Source organism: Citrus sinensis, chromosome 1, assembly GCF_022201045.2.
Source record: "Citrus sinensis cultivar Valencia sweet orange chromosome 1, DVS_A1.0, whole genome shotgun sequence".
NCBI classification, from domain to species: Eukaryota; Viridiplantae; Streptophyta; class Magnoliopsida; order Sapindales; family Rutaceae; genus Citrus; species Citrus sinensis.
The window spans coordinates 23,736,019-23,747,443 of NC_068556.1; the positions used below are offsets into that span (position 1 = coordinate 23,736,019).

The 11,425-nt window shown below is 38.1% G+C and overlaps 3 protein-coding genes across 4 annotated transcripts; all 3 read right to left on the reverse strand.

The window, feature by feature from the left end:
• LOC102629719 (importin subunit alpha-2-like) lies at window positions 1–3,546 on the reverse strand. The gene is made up of 11 exons (XM_006488816.4): window positions 3,213–3,546; window positions 2,978–3,074; window positions 2,802–2,893; window positions 2,576–2,707; window positions 2,269–2,454; window positions 2,019–2,182; window positions 1,850–1,928; window positions 1,491–1,619; window positions 1,116–1,243; window positions 614–1,018; window positions 1–491 (listed from the first exon to the last, which is right to left on the reverse strand). The coding sequence occupies exons 1-10, from the start codon at window positions 3,426–3,428 to the stop codon at window positions 643–645; spliced, it is 1,599 nt and encodes a 532-aa protein (XP_006488879.1). The 5' UTR covers window positions 3,429–3,546; the 3' UTR covers window positions 1–491; window positions 614–642.
• A 687-nt stretch (window positions 3,547–4,233) lies between these two features.
• On the reverse strand, window positions 4,234–7,575 carry LOC102629428 (uncharacterized). Its single transcript, XM_006488815.4, has 3 exons — window positions 5,510–7,575; window positions 5,183–5,430; window positions 4,234–4,790 (listed from the first exon to the last, which is right to left on the reverse strand). Exons 1-3 carry the CDS (start codon window positions 5,666–5,668, stop codon window positions 4,388–4,390), a joined length of 810 nt encoding a protein of 269 aa, XP_006488878.1. The 5' UTR covers window positions 5,669–7,575; the 3' UTR covers window positions 4,234–4,387.
• A 195-nt stretch (window positions 7,576–7,770) lies between these two features.
• On the reverse strand, window positions 7,771–11,425 carry LOC102629134 (protein FAR1-RELATED SEQUENCE 11-like). Of its 2 annotated transcripts, none has more exons than XM_015533504.3 (4): window positions 11,243–11,425; window positions 9,778–10,789; window positions 8,999–9,442; window positions 7,771–8,920 (listed from the first exon to the last, which is right to left on the reverse strand). In XM_015533504.3, exons 2-4 carry the CDS (start codon window positions 10,735–10,737, stop codon window positions 8,060–8,062), a joined length of 2,265 nt encoding a protein of 754 aa, XP_015388990.1. In that variant the 5' UTR covers window positions 10,738–10,789; window positions 11,243–11,425; the 3' UTR covers window positions 7,771–8,059. The 2 variants fall into 2 exon arrangements, with proteins under 2 accessions (XP_015388990.1, XP_006488877.1); XM_006488814.4 differs by having other exon boundaries at window positions 11,212–11,423.

The following is an 11,425-nucleotide window of genomic DNA, read 5'->3' on the forward strand; positions in this document are numbered from 1 at the left end:
TTTAAGAAAGATACTGCTAATTACTCGTAATACACACAAACAAGAGGTTTTTGGTACTCTACATTTTCAGTTATTCACCCACCACAATGAAACAAATATGCCAAGCCGTAGAGAGACTATGGTTACACACACGACTCATGGGACAAATTGTAGACTCGACAATGCCCCGACTACAACGACCACCACAACCACCACGACCACTTCAGATCAGTCCCTGGACATACACTTCTTGCATTCCTCTTGAAGCATTTCCAAGGCAAAAACACATGCCATCATATTGTAGTTAATCCATCCAGCCTCACTTTATTGGACTCTGTAAGTATAGACCGACCTTAGTTGGCACCTTTTCAACCACAATAGACACTGGACCAAACCTGTAACCAGACATGCAAAGGCGCCCTGACCCGACCCAACTTGACCCCGACATACGTCGTCAACATTCAAACCCACCCCAACACAAACTTCTGCTCCATCCGACAAACTATGTATCCCTGCAATTTTCGTCAACATATCAGCAAACACTACTTCTAAACAACCCATCCCAAGTTCTTAAGGTAAAATGATGACTCAAGTTGCACTATAAATCAAACATTTGAAAATAAATCTAGCTTACCTCCCACCAGAAAACGAGCCAATTGATTTTCAACTGAAATTGAATCCACCAGACGGAACTTGAACCTCATTCCCTGCATATGGGAAACCTGGCTGAGGACCATCACCTGCAGCTATTGTCTCATCGTCCTCTTCCAACCAGTATGTCTCAAGAATTTTTACTGCCTTCTCATAGATCTCATTGTTGTCATGACTTTGTAGATTTTCAATCTTTTCTAACCCCTCAGCCTCCTCAACCAACTGGGCATATTGATTAACATCTGCAGTGGCAGTACCCATATTCTTTTCAGCTTCCCCGACCTTCAAAATGTTCTCTAATCCTTCTAAGCAAACAGTGACAATCCGTGGATCAGGGCATACAAAGAGATCACACAAAGGTTTTATACACCCTTCTCTCACCAGGTACCTACCATACATAGGAAAGGGGTTATAGCCAATTCAATAATGAAAAAATGAAGACAAAGGGGAAAAAAAGGAGGTTCAAAACTGAATAAATAACATACTTGATTTGCTCATGAGTACCACCCGAGGTGGCATTTGAAATTGCCCAAGCAGCCTCCTTCTTTATATCAAATTCAGCATTTTGAAGCAGATTGACAAGGGGACCAACTAAGCCAGCATCAATTACCGCCTGAATCACATAAAAAGTTCAAATTATGAGGCACTAAGAATAAAACATGTAAAATTTAATGTGCTAACATCCTGGTCCTAGACTCCTACTTTACTTTAAACTAAAGTTCAAACACATGAAAACAGATTAAAATCCATTGAAATACTTTTAAGATGCTCTCAAAGCTTACTTCTGTAACTTCAATCAAGCCACCCATTACAAATCCACAATCAACTGCTAGATACTTGAAAAACACCTAAATCATTACCTGAATCTGGTCCCTGTTCCCAGCTGTAATATTTGAAATAGTCCAGCAGGCCTCCTTCTTGATGCTCTTTTTATGACTATGGGTCAACAGGCCCAAAAGGTAGGGCAGTGCACCATAGGTAATTATACACTGTAACGAAGGAAACAAATGAGCATAAAATATGTTTCACATAAAAAGCATCCATAGTGGCAAAGTTAAAATATGCAGTGCAGATGGATCAAAAAGCGTACAACAAGATTGTTCACTTACATCATGTTTTGCAGGAATTTATAAATAGAAAAGCAATAAATTGAATATTGTGCATTTCCGTTAAACATTAAATACAATCGAGGAAAATAAAGTCCTGGATAAGCTCATACCTGAGTCTGGAAATCATCTCCCGTCACAATATTTCCAACTGTACGAAGGGCAGGAATGAGCACTGAGGGTGATTGATGACTGGAACATAAGTTTTAAATTATCAGATTTACACACATATAGGAAGAAAGAAAACCAATAAAAATTATCAAATTAAAATATTTCACTCACCCAAGGAGCTCAACAAGTCGTGGACAAACACCTGCCTCAATCACAGCTTGAATTTTGTCATTCGTTCCATCAGAAAGATAGGAGAGTGCCCAGCAGGCATCAGTCAAGACCTCTTCATCATTTGAATGAACAAGCTGTGCAAGAGCTGGAAGAGCTGGTCTCACCTGCACATCAAATTTCGGAACTTATAAAATAAGAACGACAATGAATAAAACTTGCATGCATCCATAAAAAGAACCAAAAAGTAAACCTGGTCAAATGGTGGCTGGGGCTTCCCCCTGCAGAAATTAGACAAAGTCCATGTGGCATTTCTTAGCATTGAAAGCTTAGCACGCTCATTTAACTGTGCCAGCAATGGAATCAAAGCTCCTTGGCTGAGCACAAGATCACGGCATCTAGGAGAGTCACCAGCGACATTTCCCAATGCCCAAACAGCCTACATTATATAAAAGAACATTAGTTAAACTATAACCTTCAATTCGGTTCTCTGGTTCCACATAACTCTAAGCCTATTAAAAATCCAAAACCAGAATTTAAAAAAAAAAATGAACATATACCTGCTCACGAACATCATCACTTGGAGAAGCAAGTAACTTCACAAATATTGGAACAGCACCATGGTCAATCACCACCTTAGTGTTCTCTGAAGTTCCAGAAGCAATGTTTGTAAGAGCCCAGGCAGCCTCAAACTACAAAAACCTCAAACATATCAATACACACACACACCACCAATTTAAAAAACCCCAGACATGGAAAAAAATAACAATAAAACCAAACTCAGACCTGAAGTTGCGGATAGTCTTCCCTCATAAGAAACTCAACAAAACGCGGAACAACACCAGATTGTATGACTTCCTCAATTGGTGGACTCCTCTCTGTTAATCATAACAAATTTATTAAACAAGAAATAACATAACAACGGCCAACATATTTGCTTCGATAACATGTTAAGTAAATACCGATTGAAAGCAGTTTTCGAAACTGAGTAGTTGCTTCCAGCTGCAAGCTACTGTCGTCTGACCAAACCCCAGCAACCATGGCGGGCAAACTTTCCAACTGCAAGTCAATTATCAGCCCAATTCAAAGACGGAGTCGTTTGATCCGCAAAAAAAAGTTGAAACTTTATAACCCAATCAAAAGCCTTAAATTGAATTTAACCAATCAAAACCCTAAATTTACAAAAAAAAAAATTACCTTAGTTTGGAGATTCAGATTGGATGCAGGAGCAGGAGGAGGAAATTGCTGAGATTGGAGACCTTCGCGTCGCTTCTTGAGCAAGCTTTCTTCGCGCTTATTCTTTCTGATCTCCACCATGTTATCTTCTCTCCGTCGTCGACCTTCATCGGCGTCGACGGCAACCTTGTAACGGTTTCGACGAACCTCGGCTCTGGCGTTCGGCCTCAGCGACATCGTTTTGGCTTCGGAAAAAAAACCCTAACTTGTGATTAAATTGAAAATTAGGGATTTGGAGTGAGAGTCAAGGCTGAGAAAAAGCAAGGGAGGGAAAATGAGAATGTACTTATTGAAGAAGTGAGAATTTGGAATTTATAATTTTATTTTTTTTATTAGCACTAATTAATTGATTAATTACAGTTGTTTAGTTTGTTGGGCTTGAATGGAAGTCGTGACTTTGAATGAGTTTGAATTTGAAAGACTATTGGATACCGGGAGCTTGGACACGTGTGCAAGTCTTGTTGGTTTGAAATTAAAATGGTAAAAACAATTTACTTTTATTTATTTATTATTTTCTCTTTTTTAGGAGAACAACCTATTTTTAACAACATTGTCTTTTTCTTCAGTCGAAATCGCTATGGAGAAAATTGTTGCTTCTAAATATATAACTCTAATTAGACAATGTGAAAATAACAGAGATTTTGGCTGCAATTGGATGTAGGTTATTAGAATATAAGATTTATTTTCTAAATTGATATTGAAATTTCCTTAAAAATTACAATATAAAGCAAATTATGTAACTAATATTATGTTGTTTATAAAGTAAAATTTTAAATTTTAATACAATATTTTTTTAAAAATAAATTTTACGAATATTTTGTCATTCGGTTTAAATAACTACACTCTTGTCGGTATTGTGTCGTGTCACGTGTGTGTGGCATGAGGAATATTACACGTCTTGCCCATGAATTTGCCAAAGGAAAAATAAAAAAATTGAAAAAAGGTAAGGAGAGGTCTATCTAGCATGTACTCTAATGATCCTTTAAGAAGCTATAAATGAACTGTGCAGTTGCATTTGGGCCATCAGCATTGGCCCAGAATTTACTGGATCCTTCTCCATATGAAACATGAGAAAATTCTATTCACAAAACCACGTACAGTATAGATTTTTCTTTAATGTGTTGATGTTGTGTACATTACACTAAATTTGAGCGTTTGCTAAAGGAGGCAAATGATGATGCCCAAGTGCTCTGCTGTTGCTCCTCAAGTTGATTTTCTCTGCGCACAGGATTCTCTCTAGCCATGGTTGTGATGATGCTAAGCCGCGGCGACTGCGGCGGAGATGCATAAAGGGCAGAGGCCTCAAGCACCTCTCGCCTCACGTGTTCTTGTTCTTGGGAAATTCTTTGTGCACGTAATGCTGTTAAGTATAAACCAGCAGCAAGGAATACAGCGAGTAATGCGAAGACTCCAGCAGCTGAGAACAAGCCTTGTTTGATTACGAGACAATTTGGTCTTGGCCTGGACCAGTTCTTTAGATGCCCCGATTCCACACTTAGCCCTATTAACAGCAGAATCTCCCCAACAGCAAAACAAATCCTGGAAGAAACCGGAACTGTATTAGAGCCCGGGATTAAGAAGTCGTAGCTTTTAATCTACAATTGCTGTGAATTCGCTTATCAAACAATATAACCGCTGTACTTTTAAAGTAAAGCTGAAACACAATGCCAACAAAGGGCTTCTTAGGCTTGCTTCAAAGCTTTGGCTTTCTTTGTTCTCAGACAAATGAGAAAAGCAAAGATTCCTACAAAACTTATGCCTGCCATTTTCTTTTGTGAGAAGAGTAACGCTTTGCAAATCTTGAATCAATGTTTTTGGTCACAAATGCTACTAGAAATGCAATAATAATACGCAAATGATTTGATATAATTCTTCCAACTTGCTGCAATATTAAAGCAAAATATTATAAAATGAGATAGTAAATATCTTACCAAGTGGTAACAAAGAAAAAGCCCGCTTGCCATGTTAAGGACTTGACAGGAAGATAGTTAGGATCCCAAGAGACCAAAGCCGGAGGTGGTGATTTGCTAATTGCTATCAGCATGTACATATGTTCAATTACCATGGCAACTGCCAATCCAACAAATGCAGTAGCAGCACATAACAATGGCAGCTTGCCGCTACCACTGTATACACATTGATTTTCCTCTCCTTTCTTATGAGTGCTCTCCCATGTCATCTGCAAGGTTTTATGACATGAAAAAAGCTTGTAATTTCAATTATGGTTTTTCATATTAACAAGAAAAAGAAAAAGGTACCTGGGAACGAGTGGCTTCAGCAATGAGACAGAGGATGAAGCAACATAAGCCACAGAGAATGGTCGAGACTATTAGAACAACTCCAGTTTTGCTACCGAATTCTGTGCCTTGGGGACTTGGAGCAAGATCAGCATGTGTAATTGCTGTTCGTTTCGGCATTTTTGGAGTCGAAAGAAGCTAGAATTCATGCAGGCTTAAGAAGGTGGTGACAATAAGGGTTTAAGTTTTTTAAAGCATTGAAACGAAGGGGAAAAAAGAATTGCGGCATTGCTTGGAGCAAAGGTTGCTTAAAGGGCAAAGATTCCCAGGTTCTGGGCTTTACTCTTAAGTATTCACACAGGCATATCTGTTCTCAAAATTTTGCTTAAAGCTATTCTGCGCATGAAGCTGATAAGCTTCGGTACAATTTAGTTCCCTTTTGTCCTTCTTTTGTTAAAAGCACATTTTGGCCGACCAATTAATCAAATCACTTGTGGCAATAAAGTCCCAAAGCACTCAAATATTTTGATATCACCTCATCGATCTCATTATTAAGGGATTAATCAAATACTACTTACCCAGTTGTCCCGATATCTTGTGAAGTTCACTGCTAAATGAGGCGCCGAAGACTATTGCTTGTTCTTAAATCCTTTAGTGAAATATCAAACAAGGCTATCACTGCTATCACTTTGCATATCTTCACAAGAAATTTGGAGGCTTTGTGCCTAATCCATATGTGTGGCCCCTTTATCTCCCACGTAGTCATTGACCAATGCCAATAAGCAAGCTCACTTTACTTGCATGTTGGCTTCTAGGCGAAAGCTATGGAAGGACGGAATTAAGCTCAATACAAATGAATAAATTTTAGTACGCTATTTGAACATGATAAAGGGAGCATGAGAATGAGATGGACGGTTAGTAATATTTGTTAACCTTTAAATGGGCATCTTTTTAACTTCAAATATCGGAAATGCAAGGCATAAAAACTCCACAGCCCTAAAAGTGCATTTGTTGGAGGGTCAGATCTAAAAGAGAAAAAAAGTGGCTGTTATGTTAGTAAAGAACAAATGAGAGAATTGACAGATGGGGGAATGTTGATTAATAAATTATAACATATATGGAGAAGAATCCAGTGGCTCTGAATGCACTGCATCAAATATGTGAACACAGATTAGGATTCTTCAGCAAAAGTAATGATTCCATCAAACAGCAAAACAAGCCAAGGAAAGATGTTGGGATCCGCCGATCCAGGTGATGTGGCTTTTATCAAAAGTTATAACGATATAAAATCACTAACTGACAAGTATAAGAGAAAGAAGCATCACCACCCCTTCTATATTCCATTTCTCGAACTTACATTGATATTTCTGATGAAATTCAGTTCAAAGGGCTACCTTTTTGGTGCTATAGAAGATGCTTATGTATCAAAGAATCCACAAAAGATGGTGCCATTGACATCAATCTTATCACTTTATGCCCTCTCCTGTTTGACCGATGTATATATTTGGCACAATGCAGTGCAACCGTATAACTGGGATAATATAATGATCCTCTCTTCTGAGATATTCTTTCAGTTTCTGATATGCTCAGCAAATTCTTTTCAAAATTTCTAACCATTAACATATATCACAAAGGTCGTCTCCTAAGTGATCAATGATCTTCATACTGTCTTCGAATCAAGGAATATTAGAAAGATATTTGCTTTTTTTGTATTTTTGGTTTCTTAACACATAAGACAGTAAAAACTTATTCCATAGGCAAGAACCGTTTGCAGATTCTTTTTCAACCCACAAGTATGGCTTGTTCATGTCACCAAATTGCAGCTTCCCATAGCTGCAAAAAAAATACCAAGTACTCTATAAATTTAACATTAAACCGTACCTTACTAACCAATCAACATTGGCTTCTTATTCCTGTAGCTCCCTTGTGCATCTCAGAAAAATGGCTTCTGAAAAGGCCAATGCAAGGGATCCGGAGGTTAGTACCAAAAGTAACCAAGCAACTCAACCCACAACTAGCAACCCTAATTTTGGAAAAGCATTGGTACGGAGAGCACTTTATAGGTCACACAATCATCGAGGCCATGGCAGAAAAGCCACAAATACTGGTGCCAGATTGTTGCCGAGCAGGTTGAGCAAGGTTTCTTTGGCTGAAGATTCATCTGACCAAGGAATAGCTTTAGAATTATCCAGTGTGTAATATCTTTTGTCGCATAATCATCGATTTGCAAAGTATTAGATCTTACAGTTCAGTGGTATAGAAAGTGTAATAAGATGCAGAGAGCTAGATAATATACAAAGTTGTCTGTCATTAAGTGTTACTATAAAATAGAGAGCACAAAATATCAATTGCATTCTCTATTTGTTCAAATCAGTCCCTATATCTTGAATGCTTGCTAAGCCTGGATTAAAAACCTTCTACAGATAACTAGTCTAGATGAGATCTTTGCTATAACAAGGACTAAAATGAAAACTTGTATGAGAGAATTTCAGAGCACTAAAAAATGCACCAATCACTGACAAACTTCGACATTAGTGCTTTGTACATAAACAGATTTCCCAGTATCTTATTCTACAAATATCCTAGTAATTCTGCATTCAAAGTATCACTTCCCATTATCGGGCAACTAGATGCATCATGTCCAAAATGCCTACAACAAGGCTCAGAACAATGCCTTCGCTTTCTGGAAACATCAACTCCATCTCTTGGCCTTCTCTCTTTGAGCTTTCCAAGAGTAAAAGATTCGTGAGAATTTCCTACTGTAATGCTCTGAACAATCCCATCAGTATCTTCAACCTCAGGTAGAATCAACGAGTGAGATGGACAAGCATAGGCAATGTCATCCATACCATGTATTGGCCTGGGAAGGTCTTTTACATGATTTAAAACCATGGCAACCTGCTCACAAGCAACATCAAGGCGTTCCTCTGTTTCAAGTGATTCTGATACAAGAGCAGAAGCCATGGACTCTAATAACTGAATCTTCTCCGAACGATCTCTAGTAGTAGTTCTTAGGGGGTTTGTGGAAGCTGAAGTAACATTACGCCAACGGATAGGTAGATATTGATCAGGAATCTGAAAACAATTGTCAGTTGAAAGGACGCGAAGAACATGCCTACAAAGAATGCCAGAAAACTCAAACTGATGGCAGCTACAGCTAATGTGTTCTTGACAAGGAATCCAAATGACTTTGCACCCTCCATCCGTCTCAGTATGGTGTTTGACCTGGAAACAACCTTCATCTACTAGAAGAGATGCATACTGTGGAGCCATCAGGAGTTCCTCTTGAAGTTTACCAAAGGCATAAGGAGTAAGAACGGTAGCAGCATGAGATTCAATTGGTGAACCTGTTTTGAGGCAGATTTTTTGCAGCTTCCGTTGCATCTTTTGCTTTGTTGCAGCACGATCATTAAATTCAACAATCTCTGCCACCTAAAAAAAGGTTGTTTAAACAAAATTGGCCTAAAAACTAGTTAAATAATCAAAAGAAAGAGAATTAAAGTTACATACTCGCTCCACAAAACGATCCAGTTGAGACTGTGCACTCAAAATCCGTTGGATGAAAGCATTAATTGCTTCTGACTGACAGGGACTCAACAATCCGGCAAAAAAGTAATGTCTCAAGAATGGCAATGCCCAAAAAGTCCGTAATGCATATAAGCTGGTAATGTGCTTATATTCACGGAGTCCATATTTATTAACCATTTTGCTCCATTCTTCTTCAAAATCTTCTTCCAACTCTAGGTTATAGAGACGATAAAACTCAGCTTTCCAATCATCATAACTTGATCCAAGAAATGTAGGAAGAGAATCTGAAAGCTTTGCAAGAATGTGCCAAATGTAAACAGCATGTTTGGTTTCAGGCATTTCAACAGCAACAGCCTCCTTCAGCCAAATGTTTTGGTCAGTTAATAATGTTTGTGGAGCCTTGCCATTCATAAAGCCCAACAACGTCTGCATAACATTAAAATATAAGAAATATAAATTTAAAAAGTTGGCAATAAAAGATACAAAAAACCAAAATCTTAGTTGGCTAAGATAATGCAATGAGGTCAATCAGCACAAAAGTTTGTATCACCAGTGAAAAGGAAAAGCAGGAAGACTACAAATTCTAAACAGAAAAACGCATAATCTCCTTCTCAGGATTTTATCTTCATTCATGTAAAATGCAAAGTAGGGCATTGGTACCATCAAAATGGTGTTTCTCAGACCTATCAAGAATGCAAGCAATTGAAGCATAACAAGTGACAATATTAATACGGTTCCTTTAGAACCAATAAGCTCATTACCTTCAATGACCAGGAAAAAGACTGCATATTTTCATCCCGCAGAAGTACACAACCGAAAAAGCAGGCCATTCCATGATTATCCAGCCCAACCCAAATGCCAAACAACATATCATAAGAATCCAAACGGTGGGTAGTGTCAAAAACCAATGCATCTCCAAATGCCTCATACAATTGAACAGATGAAGCATACGACCAAGCAATATGCTCTAGCCTATTATGGCCATCCATTTTAAAGTCATACTGAAAGCTTGGATTTTTATCCTTCATTTTCTTGCACATTGCAATAAGATCAATAGCATCATAATCACGATTGACATTTCTAAAAGACTGCAAGAGGTTTCTAACATCTATTTCAGTAAAAGGTAAACAGCCGAGCTTAACACCTTTTTCGAGCTCCATTAATCTTAACATTTGCCGAACAGACATTCCAGCTTTTGCAAACATGCATATCCGAGTTTTGTCATCTGGAGTAATGCTGCAGTAAGCAGGAAGTAACCGCACTTCATTCAATTTCAAAAGTTCATGGTTGTGAACATTGCTAAAGCCTGTAACATGCCATTCGGGGACATCAAAATCCACACGCTTAACAATCCGCATATATGCTTGACAACCACAACGTGATGATTTCCGATTCCTTTGCATCTTCCCATCATCAGAAGGTTTCATCTGCGGGAACCCACCACGATGGCAAGTAAAATCCCTCCTTGTGACTCCTCGACCCACCCCATCCTTTCCTCGAGTACGATGCCTTCTAATTGAAAACCCACATTGCTTAGCAAAACTACAATAGAACTCATAAGCTGCATCTTGAGACACAAACCGTTGTCCAATAAATGGAACAAGATTGACAGACGTTTGTTGGGACAATATCGTCTCCTCTGGATTTTCCTCTATGGTTCCAGTATCATCTTGAGACAAATCTGTGCCATTTTCAGAAGCCATACTATTTCCTTCTGACATTATCTCCTCAGTACATGATTCTGATTTATAAACCACACTTCAAATATGAAGCCTGCAAGCATTAATTGATCATAAGCACTAAGCATTGTCACAGCATACTCAAACTTCACTAGCTTATACAACAAGACACCGCTTTCATTGATTGCAAATGCTACGATTATTTAAATAATTACTCATTAATCATACTCATTGACTTCTAAATTTCACTTCTTCATTCATAATTGGTAATTAAAAGTTATAATGTTAAACAGCATTTGGTCTTGAAAATTTTCAAATTCACCAATTCTTTCAATCATTAATTTTTTTTTTTAATTTACGAAAAAGCTTAAGTTGGAGCAAAAAGAAGCAAACCCACAAAGCACTTGCATCTGTTATTAATAAATAAGATAAAATTAATTCAAGCAACATATGGATCTAAGATTAAAAGAGAACAATTATATATTTTTAATAATATTTTAGAGTAAATACACGTACCAGATTACTTTTTTAACGGTAAATAACGAACCGGAAATTAAAGAGAGCAAAAACGGGAAAGTGGCGGTGAGGTTAGAGAGGGGAGCAAAGCGCATCCTGCGGAGAACGATTACTGTTTGCAGTGGGGAATAGCTATCGTGCGCTATGTGGGTGCTTGAGATTATCAAGCGCATACACGGCGTGATTTTTAAGCCGTTCGATTAAAGGGCGCGGT

Coding starts and splice junctions, on each gene's coding strand:
- LOC102629719 (XM_006488816.4), bottom strand. CDS start 3,428: ATGTCGCTGAGGCCGAACGCCAGAGCCGAGGTTCGTCGAAACCGTTAC. Junction 3,075..3,212: donor ATCTGAATCTCCAAACTAAG/GTAATTTTTTTT, acceptor ATTGACTTGCAG/TTGGAAAGTTTGCCCGCCAT. Junction 1,244..1,490: donor GGAACAGGGACCAGATTCAG/GTAATGATTTAG, acceptor TATGTGATTCAG/GCGGTAATTGATGCTGGCTT.
- LOC102629428 (XM_006488815.4), bottom strand. CDS start 5,668: ATGCCGAAACGAACAGCAATTACACATGCTGATCTTGCTCCAAGTCCC. Junction 5,431..5,509: donor CTGAAGCCACTCGTTCCCAG/GTACCTTTTTCT, acceptor AAAACCTTGCAG/ATGACATGGGAGAGCACTCA. Junction 4,791..5,182: donor TTTTTCTTTGTTACCACTTG/GTAAGATATTTA, acceptor GGTTTCTTCCAG/GATTTGTTTTGCTGTTGGGG.
- LOC102629134 (XM_015533504.3), bottom strand. CDS start 10,737: ATGTCAGAAGGAAATAGTATGGCTTCTGAAAATGGCACAGATTTGTCT. Junction 9,443..9,777: donor CTTTTTCCTGGTCATTGAAG/GTAATGAGCTTA, acceptor AATGTTATGCAG/ACGTTGTTGGGCTTTATGAA. Junction 8,921..8,998: donor TGGATCGTTTTGTGGAGCGA/GTATGTAACTTT, acceptor ACCTTTTTTTAG/GTGGCAGAGATTGTTGAATT.